Source organism: Pyxicephalus adspersus, chromosome 1, assembly GCF_032062135.1.
Source record: "Pyxicephalus adspersus chromosome 1, UCB_Pads_2.0, whole genome shotgun sequence".
Classification (NCBI taxonomy): domain Eukaryota; kingdom Metazoa; phylum Chordata; class Amphibia; order Anura; family Pyxicephalidae; genus Pyxicephalus; species Pyxicephalus adspersus.
In genome coordinates, this window is record NC_092858.1 from 94,575,979 (window position 1) to 94,588,937 (window position 12,959).

The following is a 12,959-nucleotide window of genomic DNA, read 5'->3' on the forward strand; positions in this document are numbered from 1 at the left end:
AGTATTCCTCATGAAAAGGGCTTGAACATGATCAACAACTACCTGGGTAAGCTTAACCAAAGAATTGAACCTCAGATCTAATTTATACTCTCTCTGTTAAGATACATTCTTTACAGAAACATTTTCACATTTGATGGACAAACATACCTCCAGGTGCAGGGTGTTGCAATGGGGAAACGATGTGCCCCTACATATGCAAACCTGTACATGGGGGGGGGATTGGAAAGGGACTTATTAAGTCCTTGTTGATATACCTTCACCACATTTTATTATGGAGAAGAAATATCAATGAAGTATCTCTCATCTGGACAGGGTCAAAGTCGAGGCTAAATTAATTTTTTACAACCATTCAAGTAAATACATAAAATTTGAAATTTACAATTTAAGCAAGTACTTCCTCGATTCCGTCCCTAGATGTATTGAATAAATTTAACAGTCAAAAAAAAGCAGGCAATACTATTTTGTCTGCAAAAAGTGCACATGCAATCAGTTTGAAGAATAGTATTCCCTACTCGCAATACTTAAGATTACGCACAATTTTCTCACAGGAGGAAGACTTCCAAACAGCAGCGAATGATCTACGCATGAGACTATCAACAAGAGGGTACAGTCAGAAAATACCTAAAAAAGCCTACCAAAAAGCCAAATCATTATCTCTCACACAAGCAATATTCAAAAATAAAGACCCTAAAACCGAACAGAGAGTTATTATATTTACTAGGTACTCAAAAAATAATACTACCCGTAGTCAATGTAGGACATTGTTGAGAAATTTTTGCCTCCTGAAAAAGCACATCTGATATTAGTAGACATATCCCCAATTACCCACAAATACCTATAGAAAACTTCTTTAATTAAAGGACAGACCGGTAAAAAGTTTTTCAAAATCATGATGGTGGGGATTCAGATAGTAAAAAAAGTGGGTACATTTCCATGTAAGAAATGCAATCAATGCAAACAATGTAATCAATGCAGATACATTTGGAAAAAGATTTTTTTAAAGTACCCATTTAATTCACTCCCCGACAACTGTTTAAATTGTGAATCGGTAGGTGTAATTTATTTGGCTTTTTGCAGCTGTGGCAGGTTCTACATTGGAAAGACAAAGAGAAAGTTCAGAAAAAGGAAATATGAACATGTATACAATGTTACTAGAGGGATAATCATTACACCACTTTCCATATGGGTTCCTGCCACGGCTACAATGCCGAAGAGATGCAGTTTATCGCCCTCAATCAAGTTTACCCTAATGAAAGAGGTGGTAACTATGATAATGAACTTTTGAAAAGAGAAACAAAATGGATCTTTTAAATGAAGGCTAAGGAGTTTCCAGGACTGAATGAAATCATTAGCTACAAACCCTTTTTAGAATAAAAACAAGGTGGTTGAGAGTAAGGAGGTATCCAATACAGATTTCATACTTATTGTTTCTCCCCCCCTTTTATTCATGTATTTTTGCATGTATTTTCATGTACATTTCATTTATTAATATTCACACCTCTTGGACACAGTGGAGCGCAAAGCCCCGCAATTTACCCCTCTAGCTACAAAGAGGGGGTGGTCAAGTCGATGAAAGTCTGATGGCAGACAAACTGTTTGTCTTGTCAGGACATTCTCTCCCTTTGTCCCCTGGCATCTTATCCCTCATTTCTTCTTCTGCTATGGGAGGCGGACATGAGGGGAATTCCCTACGTCACCCACGTTGTTGTGCGGGGAAGACTGGGGGGCATGGTCCCATCTTTGCGTTGTTACGTACTGATGTGTAATTTGCAGCAGCCAATAGAACTAAGATAGCAGCAGCCTCTTCCCTTTAGTTGTGCAAGCTGATGTATTTTGGCATCCGCAGCACCCATTGTTAGCCTGTGCACAGCTGAAGGGGATTCTAGAGGCTGATCAGCTCCTGATTCAGTCCTGAACTGGAATTGGTTGCTGCGACTTTAAAGCCTCCCTTCTCCCAGTCACCAGTGCCTGTTGTAGCGTATAGCTGGGCTTATCTGTGCTGAAGTGTGTTTTCTTCTGATTTATTGTTGCTGACCCTGCTTGTTTCTGATCTTGTAAGTTTTTGTTGCCTAGCCTGACCTTTTCCAGTGACCCGGACTCTGCTTGTGTTTTGTCCTTGTGTACTTTGTTTGGTAGATGGATATTCTGTGTATGACCTCTGCTCTGTATTCTGGACTTGGCCTCGGTGGAATCTTGGTACTTGGTGCTTTATCTGTGGGCTCCTGGTTTGCTGCCAGCCTATTATCCAGACGCTATCCCTTGCACAGTAAGTCCTGGGGGCAACCGAGTGCTGGGAGACGCAGCCCAAGGCTTAACGGGTGCTTGCTTTAGGTGAAGACTGCGTTGTTAGATTAGGGAGCTAGTGTCTGGTGAGGACTGGTGCTGACCAATGCCTTATGGCTAAAATGATAATAATAAATAGGTGCACCTGCATGCATTTTACATATTATCCCTGGACCTGCATCTGGCTGTACAACTCGCTACCCCTGTGAACCCCTGTTTCCTGAAGAAATGAACATATCCGTGAAACGCCTCAAAACTATTGCATGGTTAAGAGACTATGTGAAAATAGTATATTTGTATGAGAGTATACATTGTTGACATATTTTATAGATTTGAAATACTATTAAATAGTTGTGTTTTTATATTGTACTATTTTTAATGTAGAAATAAAAGTTATGTTTGTTTTATAAAATGCCTTTTAAGTCCCTTTGAGGTATGGTGGCGATATTGGCCCTGATTTACTAAAAGCTGGAGAGAATACACTTTCACCAGTGAAGCTGGGTGATCCAACAAACCTGGGATGGATCTGGTCCAGGATTCAAAGCATTTGCTAGCAAATAGCAAATGACATTGAAGAAATCCATTCCAGGTTTGTTGGATCACCCAGCTTCACTGGTGAAAGTGTATTCTCTCCAGCCTTGGAGAGCCTTAATAAATCAGGCCCATTGTCTATGACTAACTGAGATGTGGCAGTTTTTTGTGAAGTTTTATGTGAATATACTGTCATAATCTGGCAAGTACAAATCTTTTTCTAACTAGAAAGTGCTTTAAAAATTACATTTATACTTACGCTGCTGTCTCCTTGCACTCCACCAATCCTGCCAGACGACTTTCATTACTATCAGGAGTAATTAGGACTCCTTGTACCGCATAGAAATTTAGATTAAGGAGTAAAAAATTTGAATAAATTATACTTACACTGGGAATGGAGATTGGTATTCAGAGAGAAGAACCAAAGTTTTATGGTCAATATGAGGGGGTGCTGAGAAGTTCCAGGCTTTGCCCAGAAAGAAGAGAGCCAGAGTAATGAAATTACACATTTATTCAACATATTCCTTCCTGAGACTGATGGACTTGGTACAGCGTAGTTGCAGCTTTTCTAGACTGTTCAAATAAAAGTCCTTTGGTTGGGCTGCCAACCAGCTCTCAGCAGCATCTTTGACATCAGAAATGTCTTCAAAACGTTGCCCCTTCAGGTGTTTCTTCAAATTCCGGAACAGATAATAGTCCGAAGGGGCCAGGTCAGGTGAGTAGGGGGGATGGTGGACCAATTGAAAACCCAGGGTGTTCAACTTGGCAGCCACAACTTTCCACGGTGTTTCGTCTTAATTGCCTCCTTCAGCTGGTCCAGGAGGGTAGCATAATACTGTCCGGTGATACTTGAGCCCTGAGGTAAGTAGTTTACCAACAGAATACTGTCTTTGTTCCAGAAAACAAATGCCATGACTTTTTTGAGGGTCATGGGGATTTCGGGGTTCAGAACTTCTTCGGCCACGGAGACCCGCTGTGGGGCCATTCCTTTATAGATGTAAGCCAGGTTTCATCCTCCGTCAAAGTCCTGTGCAGCTTCAAAATGGGCTAAAACGGCTTTGGATGCTTCAACTCGTTCCTTCTTCTGATCACTGTTCAAACATTTCAGCACCCACTTCGCTGAATGCTTGTGCATGTCTAGGATAGTGGTGATAACACACTCAACACGCTCCATGAGATGTCAAGTATCTGGGCTATCTTTTTTGCGGGTATTCGCCGGTCCTCAATAATCAGCTCATAGACAGCATCGCAGGTTGCCGGGTCAGTTGAGGTTGGGGGGCTCCCACTGTGGGACCCATCTTCAATGATGGTGAATGGTGAAATGCCCAGTCTTGAAACGAGATATCCAGGTTTTGACAGTGCCCTAGGAAGGACACTTCTCCCCCAGTGTTTGTGACATCTTAGTGTGAATGTCCTTTGCTGACTTTCCCTGGAGAAACAAAAACTTCATGATGGCCCGTAACTCCAACGACATGAAACTTGCTTGTGCCAGTTTCAAGAATTGCAAAGACCTGATATTTGCACAGTTACATACTATGATATTAGGCTGTCATATGCCCCCACACTCATTTTTCTATTTCATCTGGAAGGGGCAAAGCCAGGAACCTCTCAGCACCCCCTCGTAGTTAATAATATCATAACGTGGCCACCAATGAAGAGAAGTTTTTTGTTAGAGACCATAGAAGAGATGAGCATTGGATCCACATCTCCCAGAAGAGAAATAAGCAATTCTTTTTTTAATAATTGGTCAGTAGTTAGAGGAAACTATTTTGTACAGGTTTCCATATGTCAGTTTTTCTTAACTTTTTCAACATGGGAGAACCCTTGAAATAATTTTCAAGTCTTGGGCACCCCTTCTATACCCACTATATCCACTATATCCACAACTCAAAGTACGTTAGAGTAGTGGTGAGTTGGAAGAATGCCTCCCTCAGTGCTGCACACCATTACAGATCATTGGTGTCACATAAATGACCTGCGAGGGACAAATAGATCATTTCTTAAGGAATCCCTAGCAGCCTCTGGAGGAACCCTGGTTGAGCAAAAATTCCATCAGCATTCAATGATGACTACACAGCACTGGGTTATATACATGTTTTCTATTTTAGGTTTTAAGCAATTATTGTTGGTAGAATTCCATAAAAATGTAAATAAATAAGTAAGCACTACTAGATTTTAAACAAGACTTGTTATAAACACGCTTCAAAAAAATCTGCAAACAAAAAACAAATGTCTTATCTCACTAACCACAAATCCATTCAATATTCAAATTCATTCAGATGAAGATCATATAATTCTGTAATTCTAACATTCATCAAAGAACCCTTAAGGGTGTAATTTAACATTTACAAAGTTATTTGATAAGTTTTTCTTTTAGATCGGATGGGTACTTGAGCATGTAAAGGATACTACAGTGCAATTCTCTCCTGTGTCCAAAGTGTCCTGTATTGCTATAGACTGGTCCATAATGCATCTGGAAAAAAGAATATACAGAAAAATATGTTGTTAGAGTTCTGTAACCCTTATATCAATGAGATGCATTTTACTTGTATTGTATCTCCTATTTCTTGATTTGTGACAGCAGCATGACTCGGAAGTCTACTATCTGTCCAGCTGTAAGTATCAACCAGCAATAATTTGGGTCAATGGCTTTCATGCTGGTAAACAACCATTTGGGTTCTAGGTTAAGGTGTAACACCTTAACCTGGGGAAGTGTCAGTAGTACCCTTGTCAGATTGTTTTCTTTGCCTTCTGTGTTGGGGTAATTTCTCCAATAAAACTTGGAAGGGTTTTTTAACCCCTTCACCACCCTATACTATACTGAAAAAAAGTTTTTGGCTTTACATATTTCATTATTCATAAGCAATATTGCCTAATGTATTCATTATCTTTACTTATGTATCATGTAGTGGAAAGTGATGTAGAAATTTATTCAAAGGAAATTCTTTGTAGAGATTTTTTTTTTATTCTTTGCCAGTAACCAAGTATACAATAGAACAGGTATATTCCCATTAAGTTATTTGTATCTCAAACTCTTTTCAACTCATTTATCATTTACCAAGGCACACCCTTGTTTTAAATTTCACAGGAAAGCTCTGAGCTTTCCAGTAAGGGCAATGTTAGCAATCAGTTAGTTGTAAAAATGCATAATTACCCCTACATATAAGGGAAGTGTTCGTGGCACCTGATAAATATCTTTTCACTTATTTTCAGTTAAGAAACAATAGAGACACTTGTCAATGCACAATACCATCACATGGGGAATTATTAGCACCCTTGCAATAGAAATATTAATTAAAAAAAAACCTTGGAAACATGCATTTTAGAAGTATTTGCATAAAAATTGTTCTGCTAAAGAATTAGGAAGGTATACTGTAAGTTTTGCTTAAAATGTAAGAAGAGGAGAAGATTAAAAAAGAGAGACCAGAATTAAAGTTCAGTTGACAGTAATATTAAGTCACACTAAACACTTTTACTGTATGTTAGTGTATATTACGGTAATACCACTAATTTTAAATATTAGCACTAATATACGGTATTAAACAAATACTCCTGTTGCATGTCATATGATTGTGTTCACCTGATTAACCTGTGCTCTCCTGGATTTTGATTTTAGGCTAGCAAAAAATATTCCTAATTTTTTAAGGTAAATCACTAAATGACACAAAAATGTGTTCAAATGTTGCACTGTTACTACTGTACAGCATTTGTATATACTACTAAAAATCATCAACAATTATTTCTAGCAACTAAAACTAAGCATGCGTGTGGAGCTCTCCAAGGCTAGAGAGGATACACTTTCATCAGTGGGTGGTCCAGCAAACCTGGAATGGATTTCCTAAAAGTCAAGCAAATGTTTTCAATCCTGGACCAAATCAATCAAGTTTTCTGGATCACCCAGCTTCACTGATAAAAGTGCATTCTCTCCAGCCTTGGAAAACTTTAATAAATCAGGCCCATTGAGGTGTGATCATACTTAAAGTTGTCTTTCAATGGCTGAGAAAACCCAAAACTACTGCTGAGAGAGATCTTCAGGTGTACCGTGGGAAATTATCTAATTACCATTGTCGAGTGACTGTGCTGTAGTGACTGGCAGGGTAATGTAATACTCTTCCATGTCAGCGGGTAGCAGTAGGTAGCTTAATTGCCTTGTTTATTCTTAGAGACAAGAGAATTAGAAACAGATTGTCATTTTGTAACATTTTTGATTTGTGGTGTGCAGTGGTTTTTCAATGTAAAAAATGTGCCGTGGCTCAAAAAAGTTTGAAAAACTCTGCTCTAGAAGCCAGCAATTTTAGGGAGATTCCTGCATCTTACAACCCCTAGGCCCTGAGTACAGGGGAGATAGACACACAGCTCCCAACACCCTCCTTTAAGGTCCTTAGCCCAGAAGAGAATAAATAACTATGTGGGAGAATGTGTGCCTAATTGTGAACATTTCAGTAATACCCCAAAATTCGCAGGTGTTAAGTTCCTAGATACCCCCGCATATTTTGGACGCCACCTTGTGGTCACCCGCGTCTTCTCTGAGACGCTGAACTCACGTTAGAAATAAAATTACCATATTTTCAGTAATGATCCATTTTCTTTTAACAACTTAAAAAATTGTTTTGCTTCGGTCTTTTTTTTTATGCTTTTATGGATCAGCTAATTTGGATACAGTTTAGTCTCGAATTTTAAGTGTTATATTTTTTCCTTAATACCTGCGAATTTGTGAAGCCGCAGATTCAGAAGTGCGATTTTTCGGGGTATTACTGTAAATAAAATCTGAGAAAAGTTCCAGCCTACTGAAAAAGCTTTTTTATTTCTTTCTATGTTGAGTTTCCCTCCTTTCTATTTGGTAAAACAGTATCAGAAGGATGGGAAGTGAGGAAGAATTCTCTAAGAGAGCTTTTGATAGCGGTAGAAGTCTGGCAGGTGTTCTAAACCTTATATACCCTTATTGGGTAACATATACTTTAACATTTTTATATAGTCAACATTGTTTTTTTGTAGATTTTTTACAGATAGAGTAAAAATTGTTCAGAACGCCTATGAGGTTTTCTTTTTCATTTGTCAAATTGGGGAAATTAACTATTACCTTCTGTTTGTCCTAATGACACAATAGGAAATGAAATCTTTCCAAACGTTATAGACAAAACTCTTCTTTTTAAAAAATGTACCCATTTAAAGATCTCACCTCCATTTCTACTGACAACCATTTAATTTTGATTTCCCATTACCTTCTGTCATGCTCACAATGGCCAACAAAACAAATAAGGGTGAAGTGGGTGCACAGCAATAAAAGCCTATCAGGGTTTCAAACCCTTTTCCATCCCATGCAAAGTAAAAGTAAATTTAATAGATACTCTTTAAAATCCCAAAGTACTTTGGCACCAGCGTTAATTATGGATCTCAATGTGCAGCAGTGAAACTCAGCACTGAACCTTAAGCAGCACACCGGTATTTATTCCTAAACATCCAATCATGTGTACTGCAACCACCGCTGTACACAATTTGATACTCAGATCCTACATGCAATCACTGCAGCATATTTCTGGCCTTACATTTAGTTAGGTATAGTACTACATACTTTATGTTGGGTGAATAACTTTCAGCTTTCTTTTAACATGCAAAATATCATATGCATCTAAATTCTATTCTTTCACACCTATTAGTAATGTACAGACTATGAAGAATATTTATTTACCAGTCAGATCTTTAAATAGGCAGATAGGGACCGAGATGTTTTCCTCTTCAGGCAGGGTATGCTGGGAGGAAACATGAATAGCAGATTTGTCAGACTGAACAGTTACTCCCTGCTTGGCCTGCATTCCGCTATGCTACGTCAGCATTCTCTTTCCCCTCCTGGCACCAGATGTTCAATTATTCTGCAATCTATATACCACAAGAGGGAACTAGAAGATTGCAAATAAAACTCAGGCTTGTGTACAAACTGGCTGGTGCTTTGTATTTTGCGTTTGTTGTTTTTTTTTGTGTGTTTTTGGATTTACCAGTTTTTATAGATGTCATTCTTCAAAATGAATAGAGCTGGCTTCTAGGTTTCCATTTAGGCACATATAAATGAATTGTTTCTGTCCTAAAATGAGGATGAAATTATGGTGATTCATATGGGAGCAAAAATCAAAGGTATGGATTCCCCCCACCAAACATTATCAAAATGTTCATCAGAATAATGGAGCTTTTCTATATCGTATCTCCTCATATAGAACACTGTTTAAAATAATATTATTCCTTATCCTAATCGCCTAGATTGTAAGCTCTCTGGGGCAGGGTCCTTTTCTCCTGTGTCACTGTCTGTATTGATCTGTCATTTGCAACCCCTATTTAATGTACAGCGCTGCGTAATATGTTGGCGCTATATAAATCATGTTTATTAACCACCTGGGCGTTACACTGAGGTCTAGATTTCTGTACCAAAAGCGGTACACTGTTTTTCATGAAATTTTTTTTTTAAATTGTAGACCTGTAACTTACAGAAATATGTCCGAACAGGGTTCTAGTAGATATCATGAATATAAAAAAAGTTTGAAACACACAATCATGTAAAAAAAAAAAAAAAATTTACTTTTAATAAAATTAAATAAAAGACACAAAAATCAGCTTAAACAAGAATACATAAATAAATAAAAAATACTGAAAATGCGAGAATTCTGTATACTGTATAGTAATATATTTTTCTAAAACACCTCCCTAGTGTCCAACGTCACATACCTATAGACAAAACCACATAAATATATTTTGTATTATTTTGTATTGGATTGGATACAGGACTTTGTATTGAATCCAATACAAAATATTTGAATTTTCCACTACGACCCTATCGACGGGCGCATGCACTGACATCATCAGGAATCGCCGAGGGACGCGTACGCGAACGCCGGGTGTTCTAATTCTTTCCAAACTTCGTACTTCCAAGCAAAAAGTGTTAATTTTTGCTTGGAAATTTATTTTGGATTGTAGGCTATAATTCACCGAATTACTCAATAATTACTTAAAATTCACCGAATTACCGCATAACTCACCAAAATATGTCCACAATTTTATAAATTCAATAATAAAATTTTTTTTTATAAAACACAAAAAAAAAAAAATCTTTAAAAAAACAAAATAGTGTATAATGTAATGTAACTGTACAGTAGCTTATATAATATATATATATATATAATACAATTATATATATATTATATAAAGATTTCTTTGTATTGGACTCAATACAGCTTTTTAGTATTGAGTTGTATTTGAGTTTTTGTATTGTAATCCCCAATGTTGTATGACAATCGGATTGCAATATAACGCTTGTTTATATTTTTAGCTACCCCGACCTTGGTTCGGGGTAAACGACCTTGGTTCCGGGCTAACCGCCCGGGTGGTTAATATTAATAATATTACTATTAATAACTCTCAAAATAAAAAATAAGAATATATAAAAACAAGCCAAATAACATCCACTTTGAGATGCACAGTCGGTAAATGTCATATACAGAGAATGGAAATACATACATTCTTCTTAGGTCATGGTGTTTCAGATCATACCATGCAATTCCTTATAATGGGCTGTATTTTATGTTAGTATTTTAGTTGGACACCTTTGGAAAGTTAGGTTCCTAAAAAAAGATGCAAATGAAAGTGTAAAGTCTATAAAGGGCCATATGTGCCAGAACGCCTCGAAAGGACTACATAACATAAACTGTGCCAACTTGCCTGGAATGGACCCCATAGCATGAACCATTTTGTGAAAGATTTGTCTCTACACTTTGCAAATTGAAGATTGACTCACAAAATAGTTTACCCAGATCCTGAGATCCAGCCTGTCCTCACCACACACAACCACCCTGTTGTTGGCCCTGAGCCTGCCAGGCAGATATCCCTAGATATAGTTCTTCTTTTTTTCTGCTTCAGTAATTTAGTTTAAAGGGAAAATAATATAAATGTCTGCTTGATGTTTTTAGTTTCATTGTGTTGTGGTTTTTGTATGGACGTTTATAGATGAACAACATGTATTCTCTGTTCTTGTACCACTAGCATGTTTTATTTTTTTCTTTTATTTTATACTCCAAGATAATTGTTACAGTTGACATTCAAAAATCCGGCAACCTCCGGACCTGAGGAGTGCCAGATTTTCAAAACTTCCGGATTTTTTTTATACTTACCTCCACACACAGGCACATGACATCTGGCACAGGAGCAGGGAGCAGGGAGCAGGGACGTCTCAACGTGTATTTAGTGTAGCAAGCAAGACCTGTTTGTGCGGAACAGTGCCATCAAAACATTAGTGGCAAAACAGTGTACTACATTCCCTGTATTGAAAATGCGATTCATGCTGGAAAACTGAAGGATCCGGAATATCGGTGGCCAGATTTTCGATTGTCAACTGTACCTCTAAGGTCTTTGCAATCTTTCACCTACAGATATAAGCAGACTTTTCTTTTCTGCGTTGTGACAAGACAAATAGAAGTGTGACCCCAGACTTTTGGGTCTACACTTCCATCTCTCCTCTATAAGTGGCAATATGTTCTTAAATAAAAAAAATTGCCTATGCTGGAGCAGTATATATCATAGTGTGTTTTTGTTGGGCTTTAGAAGTCTCTATACTTGTGAAGACAACTGCGATTTTGGACAATGTCTATGGCACTTCTATTGTCTTCTGAACTACGTAAAAAGATACTGTGAATAATGGGGCAGGCACATGTTAACCTTCAAGTACTTAAATGGCTGACTCCTGGTGCATCAGGATGCCATAGTCTAGAGCAGTGTTTTCAACCAGGGCTCTTTAAGAGGTTGCTAGGTGTTCCTTGAGCAATTAACTATTTGTGCCTCCCAGGTCAGTTTTACTGACATTAACTATTTGGCTATCTGTAAGGGTGGCATTCTTCCCATTGGATTGTCCTTTATTATTTCATATATGTAACTAAATAGTGTCATGTCAATGGTGTTACCCACCTTGTCCTCAAAAGGTATCGTGAGGATATTTTTTCCCACTTTAATAAGATACCCCCATTTACAATAATAACTTTTACAGTGTTATTTAAAGGCAGTATACCCATGTTTCTACCACTAGAGAAAACATTTCAAAGCACTGGATAAATGTGTGAATTGAGATCAAAGAATAATAGAATTCAATGAGAGGAATGATAATTAAGAAAAGCTCTATAAATACAGGAGAACACCAGGAAGTATCCAGATCCGAAGACAAGGGAACATCCCACTAGACCTGGAATGCTCCGGTAGCAACTGGGGAAAGTCTCAGGACTTCTGAAGAAGCTACAAGCTATTTGGTTCCCGTTGTAGCTATAGATCACTATTGTACAGCTGTAGATCACTACCTCTGTGCTGCAAAAGCGGACAATCTAAAACGTATATTCCTTGAGCATGTCAAAGAATCCATCAAGCGGTGGGAAATGGAATTAGAGGGGCCAACCTGTATCTCAGACATAAGAGCATGATGAGTACAAAGTATGAAGCAAAAGCATGGAAGGCATACTTTATAACTTATCAATTGAAACATCTTTATTGGATGTAACTCAAATTTTTAAGTATTATTTTTTGATATATAAATCAGTACATGAAAAGGCAAAAATATGACATGAAAACACTTCGGGTTAATGTCCTAGATTTTACTGTTTTGTTTTAATTAAAGTGATAATAAAGCTAAAAATAAAATACTTGTGAGTAGGCTTGCTGTTTTGCAGAAAGGGACAGGTGATGTCCCTTCTGCAATAAAATAAATGTACCTGCCTGTTCACAAATATTTACCTAAACTTACCTACCCTCGCCCTGGCTCTAACATCTTTATCCAGTCCTCTTCAGGGTTCAGGATCCTCTGCCATCTTGATTGTCCAGGTCGGAATGACATAACCCTCACACATAATAGTTCATCCTGGGCAGCCAGCTATGCTGGGATTGTACACTGAGCTGCATATGCTGTTCAGTGTGTATTTTACAAAAGATTACAAACAGGCAAGTAAGTCTGCTTTATTGCAGAAGGGACGTCACTTGTCCCTTCTGAATATATAAAAAAAATAATTCTAAAGTATAAGTAACCTTTAAAATAAAATCAGAATAAAAATCATTCATACAGTAAGTATAATATACTTATTATATACTCTATTGTTGAACACTATGTATAAATCTTAATTCATTTT

General features: G+C 37.5%; 1 protein-coding gene across 1 annotated transcript in view; it reads right to left on the bottom strand.

Annotated features, from left to right (window-relative positions):
- INPP5B (inositol polyphosphate-5-phosphatase B) overlaps positions 1–8,619 on the bottom strand; it is a 43,784-nt gene extending 35,165 nt beyond the window's left edge. The window contains exons 1-4 of the mRNA XM_072408077.1: positions 8,504–8,619; positions 5,223–5,287; positions 3,074–3,152; positions 1,153–1,246 (exon numbers count right to left, since the gene is read on the bottom strand). Coding sequence (XP_072264178.1) covers positions 1,153–1,246; positions 3,074–3,152; positions 5,223–5,280 — 231 coding nt within the window. The 5' untranslated portion in view covers positions 5,281–5,287; positions 8,504–8,619. The remainder of the gene's footprint in view (positions 1–1,152; positions 1,247–3,073; positions 3,153–5,222; positions 5,288–8,503) is intronic.
- Positions 8,620–12,959: the final 4,340 nt, after the last annotated feature.